At 31.8% G+C, this 13476-nt stretch overlaps 2 protein-coding genes across 2 annotated transcripts; both read right to left on the bottom strand.

The window, feature by feature from the left end:
• On the bottom strand, positions 594–2360 carry LOC109327926. Its single transcript, XM_019561102.1, has 3 exons — positions 2062–2360; positions 969–1112; positions 594–858 (listed from the first exon to the last, which is right to left on the bottom strand). Exons 1-3 carry the CDS (start codon positions 2347–2349, stop codon positions 811–813), a joined length of 480 nt encoding a protein of 159 aa, XP_019416647.1. The 5' UTR covers positions 2350–2360; the 3' UTR covers positions 594–810.
• On the bottom strand, positions 11689–12576 carry LOC109327744. Its single transcript, XM_019560901.1, has one exon. The coding sequence runs from the start codon at positions 12574–12576 to the stop codon at positions 11689–11691; it is 888 nt and encodes a 295-aa protein (XP_019416446.1).

Genomic DNA, 13476 nt, shown 5'->3' with positions numbered 1-13476 from the left:
CTGATAGATATGTGATGTGTTACATACTTATAGTGCCTTAATTCTTTATCCTTCTCCCTAGTGCTAATTTGTGTTGATTCGGGTTTCTTGGAGTTCGTTAATATAGTTTTGATAAATATATATAGACGTTGACAACGAAAAAAAAGAATTACACATTATGCCTGCGCCACGATGGTCCACTATGGTTCAGGACATAACGATATGATTGTCTTTGGTGAAATGGCATGTATTCAGATTATGATTGTCTTTGGTGAATAGCAACTGATTGAGAAAATAAATGGATTAATACTTTTTGGTATTAACAATAGTGTTTTCTTACCTTTTGATAATGAGCTAATCTTTTTTCTGGGTATATAGTTGTTCATCTCTACAAGTCTCACTTTTAGAAGTTGAATCATTGACCTTTTGGTCATTCTAAAGATTTAGTAGTAGGGTCTTATACAACTAAATCAACATGTTAAATGGTAATAAATGGTCTAATGCTGTTACTCCTCCAACTACCCATTCATTAAATTCTATGATATCCTCTTTTTTCCAACTTCAAATTAATGACTATCATTATTTTAAAATTCAATGTTCATTGTTTTAACTTCTAGCTGAAGATTTAAACTAGAAAAGTCAACTGGAGTGGAGATAGCTTAACCAAAGCTCAAAAAACATATTCACCAAAAGAAAGAAACAATGCTAAAAAAACCATACGAAACAGACGAGTTTTAATACGAGAACAAAAAAAGAAATATCATTCAATTGAAATTTATCAATTCTCGTTCACACAAAGACCACGACCATAATAGATAATCTTCTTTATCACTATATTTCTTTGCATGACATCTCTTTCAACATGTTCCTCACTTTAATCTGCAAATAAAATATAAAATAAATAAATCAAGGACTTAAATATGAAATTTGAATAAAATATAAAATGAAACACAACCAACGAGTCTCAAAGTGCAATATCATCATAGTACCAAAATTGTGGGACTCCTTTTTCCATTGGACTTTTCCTTCTGAGATTTGTTTCTTTTTAGGCTCACTTTTGATCCCACTCGTCTATATCTCCTTCGATTCATTGAGGATGAGCACGAGCATATTCGAACCTGTTGAGGACCCTTCTGCCAAATTTGCAAAACTCTAACCTTTTATTAGAAAAATTTCGTCTCATACCCATTTTCTACACATTTTTTTACATAGACTTTATTCAACTAATAATCCATTCATATTTTTAAAAAAAAATAGCATAAGACATAGTTATAAAATATATGTAAAAGGGCATGTGGAGAAAATTAGGGTCACTCAATTGATATGGGACAATCGAATTGTAGATTACATTAATGCAATTATAGGAATTGCAGTACAATGCATCTGGGAAAATAGGTCGGATTAGGTTGGGTAAAACTTATCCCTTACCTGAACCTAAAAGTTAGTTAAGTCATTTTTTTGAACTAGGATCCGACCCTAGATTCAAAGTGAACTTGATTCTTAGTGTTCACTGAGTCAGCTTTTGAACCTGAACACGACCTAGACTCACCTAGACACAATTAAATATAATGCATATCTTTTAGATAAAGTGTTCTCGATTTTTATTATTATGAATATGTAATTTTACATATGAAATGATATTATATATATTTATTGTTAATCATATATAGATAATGAAAAATTAGAGAATTAATAATATTTTTGATCAAAAATATGTCATTATTGTATATACATTTTAATATAGACACATATTAATATAGACACATACAAACATGTTGAGTGAGTGATCTTGAGATGGGTCAAATCGGATCATGTTTGTCTTCTGCCTGAATATTGATTAAGTCTAATTTTTGAACCTGAATCGGACCCTATACTCAATGAGACTTGACCGTATTCGAGCCAGATCATAATCGAGTCATTTCAGGTAAGCGGTTAGGTTCTCTCCTACTCACCCAACAATACAGCTACCATAGTAGTAATTGTGATCATAATATAGTTACAAAGACTCTAAAATGATAATGGAGGTTGCAAACCAATTTAAAATTATTGTAATTTGAAGAAATCAAAGAGATGAGAGATTACCTTTATAGTTTTAGTGTGTAATGGAACATTTTCTGACCCTTGATTCCTAAGCTGTCTAGAGTGAGCAAGAAGTTGAGCCCTTCGATCATAACCCTGTATTCCTGAAACTCTTGACCCATTGAAATATGGGCGTGGCTTTGTTTTCTTTATGGGGTACTCTAAGGGAGTTTTCACTGATTCCACGTACACAGTGATCACAACCCCATTTGTGTGAGTGATTTTGTCATGCACAGTCACACTCTTACTTTGTTTATTCTTCTCTTCCTTTTCTTTTGACCTCAGTGCCATAAGATGGATTTTTCAGAAAATCTGAATTTCTATGGACAAAAGACTCAGCAGTGGAGAAAATGGAAAATTATCTCGAATAAGCACTTGTTATCTCTTTTAACATGTAGAAGTCACAACAAATCACGGCAAATCAAAGATTTTAATGTCAGTGTCCAAGGAACTATGTATATATGTAAATGTCTCAAAGTATACAACTGTGAAGAGCTAAGAGCATGGAAAAAAGTGGACTTTGGAATTAAAAGTTATACTATATAAGTCGAGATTATGATTTATCTATATTCCTTTTATGGTATTATTGATTATTTTGTAATTATTTATTATTCATGCGTAATTCTGTTGTAGGAGAAAAATGGTAGAAAAGAACCAATTAAATTAAAGCAAAATTACTTATACACGTTTTTACTACTATATCATCAATCATTGTTAACAAATATTTCATCCATCATTATTACTTTTGTTGAAGGAAGCATAAGTGATATATGATATAGTAGTCATGTATAAAACTACTAGTGTATATATTTTTTTTCTTAATATTGAACTTTTCTTTATAATCTCACTTACCACATTTTTTATTTGTAACTAGTTATGCTCTGATTTTATTCCATATGTTGTTTCGCAATATATGAAACTAGTATTTATTTTGTTGAAATTGTTTTATTTTATTAATGTTACATACCATACGACTAGGCCGAAACAATGGATGAATATTTGGTACAGTTATTAGGAGATCCCTCTTCTATTACCACTACGATTCCTTCCTAAGCTGATACTCATTTAATCACACATATAAACCCACTGACACCCTTGTATGAACATTGTTGCCCAGGTACCTCGTGTCTAAACAATAATAATTATAAACATTAGCTAGTAAAAATATATATATATATATACTGTTAGTGTAAAAGTTTATATAAAGACTCGGTATATCATTTACTATTTATTTATATTACTTTTTAGAGGAGTCAATAATAATTAAATATAAATGATAAATAATACATTGACAATATAAAAGTCATACACCTCCGTATGCACATTTTTTTTAACTTGTTTTTCGTAAGTATACCCTGCCATGCACTTTGTCTCGTTGAAAACCAACCAATAGTAGAGTTACACACATACATTATAATTGTGCTAGCATCATCATAGTCCTTGGTGTTGGTTTTAGATTTTTGGATGGTTATATATTTTATGCTTTGGGTTGTGCTAGCAAGTGTTTTAATTTTTTATAGTACCAAAAGTTTTCTCTCACCTATTGATAAGTAACTAGTAATTTTTGATATCTATAGTTGTCTTTCTCAACAAATAAGAAAAAATTAAGTCCATCATTTTTCAAAAAAAAAAAACATCATTTTTCAAATCCAAGATTTCTCTTTTCCTTTTCTTAACACATGTTAACATTCCCTTTGTACTATTAATATTCCTCTACGTTTTCAGGTCAAACCCAAAAATGGACAAACTTAGTTATTTTAGATTTAAATTCTCAAATTGTAATAGTAGTTTTGAACCTCAATCTCTATTGATAACATATGGAGAAACATATTTGTAGACAATTTAGGTGTATGCATAACGTTATCTACATACATATGGAAGGTCAAATATATATGATTGGTTTAAAATGTGTAATTAAATCTTCACTCCCTCATATTTTAGTTTCTAGGCTACATAGGAGAAGGATGGGGATATGTAGTCCCCAAATTTGTCTTTAACTTTATTCCGAATCAATTACAATAAAATAAAAATTGATAAAATTATAATATTTAATTTTTTTAAATATAGTATAATTGGTTTGGACAGACTTTGAGATAATAAATCTTTATTCAAAAGGAGAAAGACCAAATCTATGCCACGAAATATTTGGGCCAATAAGCAGAGATGCTCATTGATCTGTTTTGCATGGGATTCCAACTTGCATATACAAAGACAATTCATCTTTAGCATAGGACTCTTTGGTACTAGACTAAGAGGAGAAACAAAAAAAATCTTATTTTTTTAATTGAAAAATAATTTAAATCATATTTATTGAATATATTTTTTTATCATGCATCACAATCATCCTCCAATATTAAACTCTCAAAATTTTCCATCTATTAAAAATGGCAAAAGTCACTTCAACAATTTTACAATTTAATGATTTTTTATAATAAATTATATTCACCTTACAATATAAAAACATTCATTTGTATTAAAAATTTTATTTAAAAATTAATAATGATTGAAAATGAAAGGTGAATATATGTTGATAGTGTAAAAAAAATTACACTGTCAGTGCAAACATTTTTTCTTTTATTTATATCTATTTTTTACTTTCTTTTTTTCTACATGTATCTCAAAAAGTTTATCTAAAAATGAAAAGATAACTTAGAGTTATCACAATTTAATTGTGTAAAATAACACTATATATAAAATATATCTCCCTAAAAAGCACTTATTCATGGCGGATCACTTTTCTCCCCTTACTTTATTGGGGATAAATTTTGAAAATCCGAATGCAGGCTCACCCTGGTGTAGTTATATGTTCCCTTTCATATTATCAGTTTTGAATGAAATGGGTACTAGAGGGTAATGCAGTAATTATATTTATCATCATATTCACTCAAGTTTGTCACATATAAAAATGTTTTGATTGGTTTCATTTATCAAAATAAAGCTGCTATTTGTTAACCTTCTCAGTAAAACTCTTCTAGCTCCGCAGTGGATGAGATATAGAGATCAAATTGAGTATCATGCACCTAACCAAATAATGTTTCTTTTAAGTCTTACTAAAATCTATGTGAAACCTTTACAAAATATTAGTAACAATAATTTATGTGAACATTAAAAACACCTACTTCTTACCAACTTGTTAATTTATATAACATATGATTAGGGTGTCAGAATAAACAAACAAACTAATAAATTAGTTTAGTGTGTATTGATTATATAATAGCAGTGGTTTCAACTAGGCTAATCCATGTCTCTGCCCCCAAACTTTGTCTTATAAAACAGCATATTGAGAGGAAGCAACACATAAATAAAGGGATTAATTAATACTCACAAGAGATATTTGAACTAGAATGGCTCAAAAGATATTTGCAGTATAATGACAGCATCTAAGAAAAACTATGTGTTGAACATGTGGGTGGAAAAATTATTTAGAACTAATGAAAGGACATGGAAAAAAAAAATCACACCTGAAAAGACCGATAGGTGGAGGTTTGTGTGGGAACCATTGTATGTTGTGACTTGTGAGAGTGAACATTAAAAAAAAGAAAAATATATAATGTCTCAAATCCTATCTCGTAATAATAATAATGAAACAAATAATAAATAATAAATGTTTAAATTTTTAATTGATATGATATATTTTTATTAATATTATACTTTGGAGAATTGTTTGGGACAACTAATCTTGATTATTATAAAAGACTGAAAAAATCTATTATTAGAGGGAAAATTGCTAATCATTTTCTTGTCGGTTGGGACACCATTTTCAAAGAAGAGAGGGTTTCACATAGTATTGGAAACATGGGCTTCATCCACAAATCCTATCTATCTAACTCGTCTATTTAAATGGGTTACCTCAACAAGACTCGCGAGTTATCCATCATGCCAAATTTAATTACTTATTTTTTTTCATATTTTTAATTTGTATAAGTATATGATGCTAAAGGAAATAACTTTGCATAGGAAATTTATGACTTTCTTTATTTATATATTTGTAACAAAAAAATATTTTTTTTTATTTTTCCTATGTTTTCAATCTATTTAATTAGGCTAATCATCCAGTTTTATGATATTATATAAGTAATTACCAGGGTGATGTCACATATTCAAGATTCTGCCCGAAAAAAAATATAAACTTTAAATTTATTAAAGAAATTATGAGAATAGAGAATTTTTTTTATGATATTAATTTTTTTTTAGAAATTATCTCAAACTTAATATGAAACTTTTAACAAAATGTCATTTTAGAATTTCCGTGGGCTCTAAAGTATCACACATTTTGTTATTATCTTGTTAATAAACCTAAAATAAAAATATGGAATTTCCTAAAATAATTATATAGCTTATAAAAATAAACATAGATATAATAAATCTGATAACTTGAGATATTTAATTAATTTTTTTTAAAAATGGATCCCTTAAAATTGTGGATATTGAGTGATCACTCTTAGAACACCTGTCCAGGGTTGGCAAATGTTACTTTTTTATAATTAAAAAATGCGGAAATATATCAGAACCCATATATTAAATACATTGACTTTTTTAATAGATAACTTATTGAAACAAGTTTCCATTTTTATTGTTTCCTTGAAGAATATACTTAAACATTTATTATCAATGCTTTTATATATATATCAATTTGTTGAGGAGCACATTTTGTAATTTGTGATGTCGGTTATTGTCCTTTACTTGACATCATCAAAAGAAAGTGCGGAAGATGCAATATAAGTTTAGTAACTAAATGATTTAGAAAAAAATCATATGATGAAAAGGCATTTTTTTTCTGGCTATGATAAAAGTTTAGGGGCAGAGAGAGAGAGAGAGTGAGAAAGAGAGAGAAAGAGAGGGGAACCACAAAACAATGTGACTCCAGGATTCACCAAAGGGCCAACCACATAAATTAATTAACCCCCTCAGTACCCAAGTAGCCGCCCCCAGTTTGTGACTATTCCATTTTGTTGCCATCTTCCAACCTAGTATAGTATCCCTCTTGCTTCATTTTGTACGCACCAACCAGCCCCAGTTTGCGCCACTTCTAACTTGCACATTCGTCCCTTACTATTACATTAGTGAATTAACGGGTGTTGGTTCAAATGATACATGTTTAATTCTCCATAAGTAAGATCTAAGATTCGAGTCTTGTAGATGAAAAAATGTCTGCCAGGAGAGTCAGTCCCACGTACTTATAGATACTCTCGGCTCGAACATGATTGTCTTGCCTTCGATGCAAGGATACCTGTGAGAAACAAAAAAATATTAGTCAAAATCTTTTTCCCGGTTTAGAGAAAAATGTCATTTTTATTTGTAATTTTAAGAATAAACTATCGAATCATTATAAATAAATAAAATAATACAATTATTATTGTATTTCATTGTACTTTCATATGTTGTTGTACTACAGATGATTCTCACTCTATTTATTCACATAATAGAATAAATCTTCCACCCTAATAAACTTGTATCTACTTTTTTGCCACTAATAAGAAAAAATCATGAATATGAAAAAATTTAGTAACTTATTTTTCAATGGAAGTTAAATTATTTTTTTAGCAACATGATTGTTTTTCATTGATGGCCAAAAGAAGGACTTATATTAATAGGGGATTAGATATATATTTAGCTATCCTATACTTTAATAATAATAATATTTAGACTTTTACCATTAGTTGCCCACTAGTGTTTCAATTGCATCTTTACTTATTTAGATGATTAAAATTATCAGGAATTTGGATTTGGAGGAAGTTGTTTAAAAACTGGTCGCCACATGCATATGGCAGCTGCATAGAAACCTTTGGCTCTTCATATAGTCACCAATCACCATTAATTAACAGAAAAACTGCTAGTTAGTACAGTTCAAAATCTGTGGGAATGACTGGATAACTATTTATATTAATCAAAATGCCTTAACCTGGTTTTTTGTTTAAATTTGAAGTAAACACATTATTAACTCATTTATTACTCATGAATGATTTTGATGTTTTTAGGTTTAATGGTTTCATATCTTTGATTAATTTGTCTTCTACCAACAAGATATTGATCTAGCGGTACAAAGTTTATTAAATTTTTAGAAATACTAAAATGTTGAGAGTTTGATTCTCAAGAGCAATAATTATTGGAAGAGACAATCATATATTCCGAAAGAAATTAATTTTTTACTAAAAAAAAATTAGAATAATTCCTCCAACCTGTAATATCATGAATGGCTAAATACATGCCCCTTATAACATCTAGAACAAAAAAAAAGAAAGATTGTTTTTAAGATTTAAACAAAATCAAAATTTTAGAGTAGTAAGTTTAATTATTATTTTTTTGTCGATTCTCATACTCTACAAATGAAAAAAATAATATGTCAACCATCTAGGTGTCACAATTAACTTCTTCAATTATAAGATTTAAGAACTCCCTCAAGAGTTCTCTTTGTTGGGATTTCGAAGATAGAAAGAAGAATAGAAGATTGGAAGTAAGCTAGAAGAAAAAGTGTGCAAAGAGTGTAGTATATTATTATATCAAAGCCAAACTCATATACAACCTATTTATAGAAAGGTTGGTTTAACAACTAACAGAATTTTGAAACTGACTACTAATTTTGGCAAGTTACAATTTCTACTCTACTTACTCAAGTATGGACTCTCGTAAGACTTGGATTTCTCTATTCATTTCAACATGTTTCCTTAAGACAAGTTCTTAAGAGATACAACACTCATTCTTCTTAATAAGTCTTCAAACCTATCTACCCTTAATGCCTTGGTGAATAAATCTACTAATTGCAATTCAGTGTTGCAATAAACCACTTATACCTTCTCTTTGTTCACCAAATCTCTGATGAAGTGAAACCTCACTTCTATGTGCTTGTTTCTACCATGACTCACCAGATTCTTTGACAAGTTTATGGCTGAGATGTTGTCAATCTTCAGTTGCAGTGGCACCTTCATACTCATCTTCATCTCTGTTAATAATTCTTCTAACCAAACTGCTTGGCAAGCTGCATAGCAACCTGAGATGTACTCAACTTCACAACTTGAGAGTGCAATGACTTATTGATTTGTTGAGGACCAAGAGATAGAAGCATTGTTGAGTAGGAATAAGTATCCAGATGTGCTTTTCCTTTCAACAAAATCTCCACCATAATCAGAATCTTCATAACCAATCAACTCCAATTCTGATCCATGTCTCCCTGTTTCTGTTGGAAACAATATGCCATAGTCCATTGTTCCCTGAATATACCTCAGTACTCTTTTAGCTGCTTGGAGGTGTGTTTTCTTTGGTTTGCACATAAACCTACTCACAAGGCCAATACCATAGGCTAAATCTGGTATGCTGTTACACAAGAACCTTAGTGATCCAACAATCCTTTTGAACATTGCCTCATCCACTGACTCACCTTCCTCATCCTTGGTTAGTTTCAGATTTACCTCATCTGGACTGCTATTGAATTGGAGGAATCCATTTTGAATTTCTTTAGGACTTCACTTGCATACTTTTTCTGATGCATCATGATTCCTGATTCTGTATATGCAAACTCCATCCCTAGGAAGTAGCTCAATCTTCCTAAGTCGGTCATTTCGAATTCAGCATTCATAACTCTCTTGAATTCATCAATGCTCCTTTTGTTTGATCCTATTAGTAACAAGTCATCAACATATAAGCATATGATAAGCAATTCTCCTCTACACTTTTGATGTATACTCCATGCTCAACAAATCATTTCTGGAAATTAAGCTTGAACAGAAAGGAGTCTATCCTTTTGTTATAAGCTCTTGGTGCTTGCTTCAAGCCATACAAAGCCTTCTTTAACTTGTATACATATTGCTTTTTGCCTTTTGTAACAAAGCCTGGTGGTTGTTGCACATATACTTCTTCTATTAGAGGTCCATGGAGAAATGCTGATTTCACATCTAGTTGAAACAGCCCCCAATTCCTAGCACTTGCTATTGCAACCAGTGCCCTTATAGTTTCAATTCTGGCTACATGTGCAAAAACTTCTTTGTAGCAAGAAACCTTTGGCAACAAGTCTTGCTTTGTACTTTGAGATTGAACCATCAAGATTCAATTTCTATTGAAATATCCATTTGACTCTTATTTTGTGTTTGTCAACTGGAAGTTCAACCAAGTCCCAAGTCTCATTCCTTTCGATGGACTTTATTTCTTCATTCATTGCATTCTTCATCTCTATCTGGTTCAATGCCTTAGTTTCATTTATAGGGGTTGCCTCAACCATCAATGCTAAGTGAATCAAATCACCTTCCTCATTGATCTGATCATCAGCATGTAACTCATAGTATCTGAATCTATTTAGCAATGTTCTTATTCTTTGTGATCTCTGAACTCTGGGTGACTCATTAGTTCTTTGAGTTGGTCTTTCTAATTCAGATTCATCACTTATGGTCATAAGAACCATTTTTTTCAAAGTGGTTTGCATCTGTTTCCTATCCCACCTTTCTTGTTCTAGGATTAGCACATCTCTACTTATTTGAACTCTTTCTTTGACAGAATCATAAAGCTTATAGGCTCATGTGTTGTGATAGCCTATAAACACCATTGCTTCACTTTTATCCTCAAGTTTGGTTCTTTTCTGTTCTGGTACATGCATGTATGCAAGTGATCCAAAGACTTTGAGATGACCAACCTATGGTTTCTTTCCTGACCATGCTTCAAGTGGTACTCTTCCTTCAAGTTTCTTAGTAGGGCATATATTTAAGATATAGACTGAGGTCGAAACTGCTTCAGCCCATAACTTTTGTGGTAATTCCTTTTCTTTGATCAGACTTCTTGCCATGTTCATAATGGTTCTATTCCTCCTTTCAGCAAGACCATTATGTTGAGGAGTGTATGGTGCAATAACCTCATGTTTTATGCCATTCTTTCTACAATAGGCTTCAAACTCATTTGAGGTATACTCTCCTCCTCCATCAGTTTTAAGTAGCTTGATCTGTTTTCCACTCTCCTTCTCCACAGAAGCCTTAAAACTCAAGAAAGCTTCAAAAGCATCACTTTTGGCCTTTAAGACATCTAGCCAAATCATTCTACTATACTCATCTACAAAGATTATGAAGTATTTATTACCTGCTAAGGATGGTGTCTCAAAAGGGCCACACACATCATAGTGGACAACCTCTAGGATTGATCTGGACCTCATTTCCATTTCTGTTTTGAAGGATTTTCTAGTTTGTTTCCGTACCAACATACTTCACACACTTTCTCAGGCAATGATATGCTGGGAATTCCACTTACCATTTGTCTTGACCCTAGTTGATGCAGACTCTTGAAGTTTAGATGACCAAACCTTGAATGCCATAACCAAATTTCATCACTAATCTTCATAGAGGCTAGACATTGCACTTCAACTGCTTTGATGTTTACTTGGAATGTTCTATTCCTAGTCAGCTTGCTTCTAAGTATAAGCTTGTTATCAGCATCAGACAAATCAAGATTGTCATTCCTCATTACCACACTGAAGCCCTTTTCAAGCAATTGACCTATGCTTAGTAGGTTGTACTTCATCTTTGATAGTAGTATCACATTTATGATTATTGATTTTGAACCATTCTCCCTTGTAATCACTACATTCATCGCCCCTTCTACTTCTAGTGAGTTGTCATCTGCAAACTTCACTCTGTTTTTCTTTGATGGATCAAATTATGTAAGCCATTCTTTGTGTCTGGTCATGTGATTGGAACACCCTGAGTCCATATACCATAATTCAGTGTGTGAGCTCTCTGTGGATGTAGTTACCATTAGATTCAACAGTTCTGAATCTGAATCTTCTTGCACGACATAGACTTCTTCATGGTTCTTTGTTTGTTTTCCCTCTCCATTAGGATATTCATAAGAGTAATGTCCTAATTTATGGCAGCTGAAGCACTCAACTTTCCTTTTATCAAATCCTTTTAATTTTTGGTTTGTTCTTAGCTTTCCTCTTCCACCAGAAGACTCTGCCCAATTTTGATTAGTTTTTCTTCTTTCAGCATTCTGAGGCCATCTCTTATACTGTTCATGTTTTCCCTTCCACTTCTTGTCTTTCTTTTTCTCTTCATGTTTGAAGTAGATTGCTTTTAAGGCTTGTTCTGTCTTCTTGTCTGAGCCTCTGTCAAACAGCCTCATTTCATGTGCCTCAAGTGAGCTTTGAAGTTCTTCTATCTTCATCATTGTGATGTCATTTGACTCCTCTATTGCTATCACTATGAAGTCAAACTTTTGTGGCAAAGACCTCATGATCTTCTCAATCACCATGAGATCTATGATGGATTCTCCATACCCCTTCATTTGGTTGGTTATGGTTAGTACCTTGGTGAAATATTCACCAATCCTACCACACTCTTCCATATGTAGTAGCTCATATTGCCTCCTAAGAGTTTGCAACTTCACCTTTTTGATCTTGTCTCCGCCTTCATGGCTTCTAATCAAGATGTCCCAAGCTCCTTTGGAAGTGGTAGCATTCTGAATTTTTTCAAAGTGAATATCATCCACGCGTTGATGAATTAGGAAGATTGCTTTGTTGTCCTTCTTCTTGGCCTCTTTGTGCATTGTTCTTTGACTTTTTGTTGCATCAGGGCCCAGTGGAGGGAAGCCATCTTCCACTACCTCACTTACTTCTTGGAAGCAAAACAAGAGTCACATTTGAGTCATCCATCGATCCCAATTCTTTTCTGTGAGAATAAGGAGTCTCATTGATGGAAGGTTTGTGCCATTTCCAACCATTTCCTAAGATTTTCAATTTATCTCAATTCTCTTTTTACTCGATCCTTTCTCTGACCACCCTTTTCTAGTCTTGATTCACTCTCAGTGAATTCGAATCTCCTTTGCTCAGCTTTTCTACTCAACAAATCCTTCGTGTTGACTCTACACATACGCACCTCCAGGTCCTTGGATTCTTGTAGCTCCTGATACCAAAGTTGTTGGGATTTCGAAGAAAGAAAGAAGAATAGAATATTGGAAGTAAGCTAGAAGAAGAAGTGTGTAAAGAGTGTAGTATATTATTATATCAAAGCCAAACTCATACACAACCTATTTATAGAAAGGTTGATTTAACAACTAACATAATTTTGAAACTAACTACTAATTTTGGCAAGTTACAATTTCTACTCTACTTACTCAAGTATGGACTCTCTTAAGACTTGGATTACTCTATTCATTTCAACCCTCTTTGTTCTTTGCATGTTTTCCAGGCTTTTTATCCCAATATTATCGTGCAGTTGTGAGGGCTTCTGATAATCTCTTTCTAACTCTTTTTATTTTGCTTTAAAGATTGAAAATTTTAATCATAATATATATCTGAACAAGATGCTCAAAAGGAAGAAGAATGAAATTGGCGATATAATTATTAGCACTAATATTACGGACATGAATTAGGTTTTATATTTTATAAAATTATAGTTCATCAAAGAGATATATGAATATTCATTTTAAAATGTGAATAATCTCACT

Source organism: Lupinus angustifolius, chromosome LG15 (genome assembly GCF_001865875.1).
Source record: "Lupinus angustifolius cultivar Tanjil chromosome LG15, LupAngTanjil_v1.0, whole genome shotgun sequence".
NCBI classification, from domain to species: domain Eukaryota; kingdom Viridiplantae; phylum Streptophyta; class Magnoliopsida; order Fabales; family Fabaceae; genus Lupinus; species Lupinus angustifolius.
The sequence above is the reverse complement of the archived record's forward strand: the minus strand, read 5'-3'. Positions and strand labels throughout refer to the sequence as shown.

Bases quoted from the DNA above. Each gene is read 5' to 3' on its own strand.
- LOC109327744 (XM_019560901.1), bottom strand. From the start codon at position 12,576: ATGCACAAAGAGGCCAAGAAGAAGGACAACAAAGCAATCTTCCTAATT.
- LOC109327926 (XM_019561102.1), bottom strand. From the start codon at position 2,349: ATGGCACTGAGGTCAAAAGAAAAGGAAGAGAAGAATAAACAAAGTAAG. The intron at 1,113-2,061 runs GTAATCTCTCAT...CAAATTTGGCAG, and splicing joins TACACACTAAAACTATAAAG to AAGGGTCCTCAACAGGTTCG. The intron at 859-968 runs GTACTATGATGA...TTTTATTTGCAG, and splicing joins AAAGGAGTCCCACAATTTTG to ATTAAAGTGAGGAACATGTT.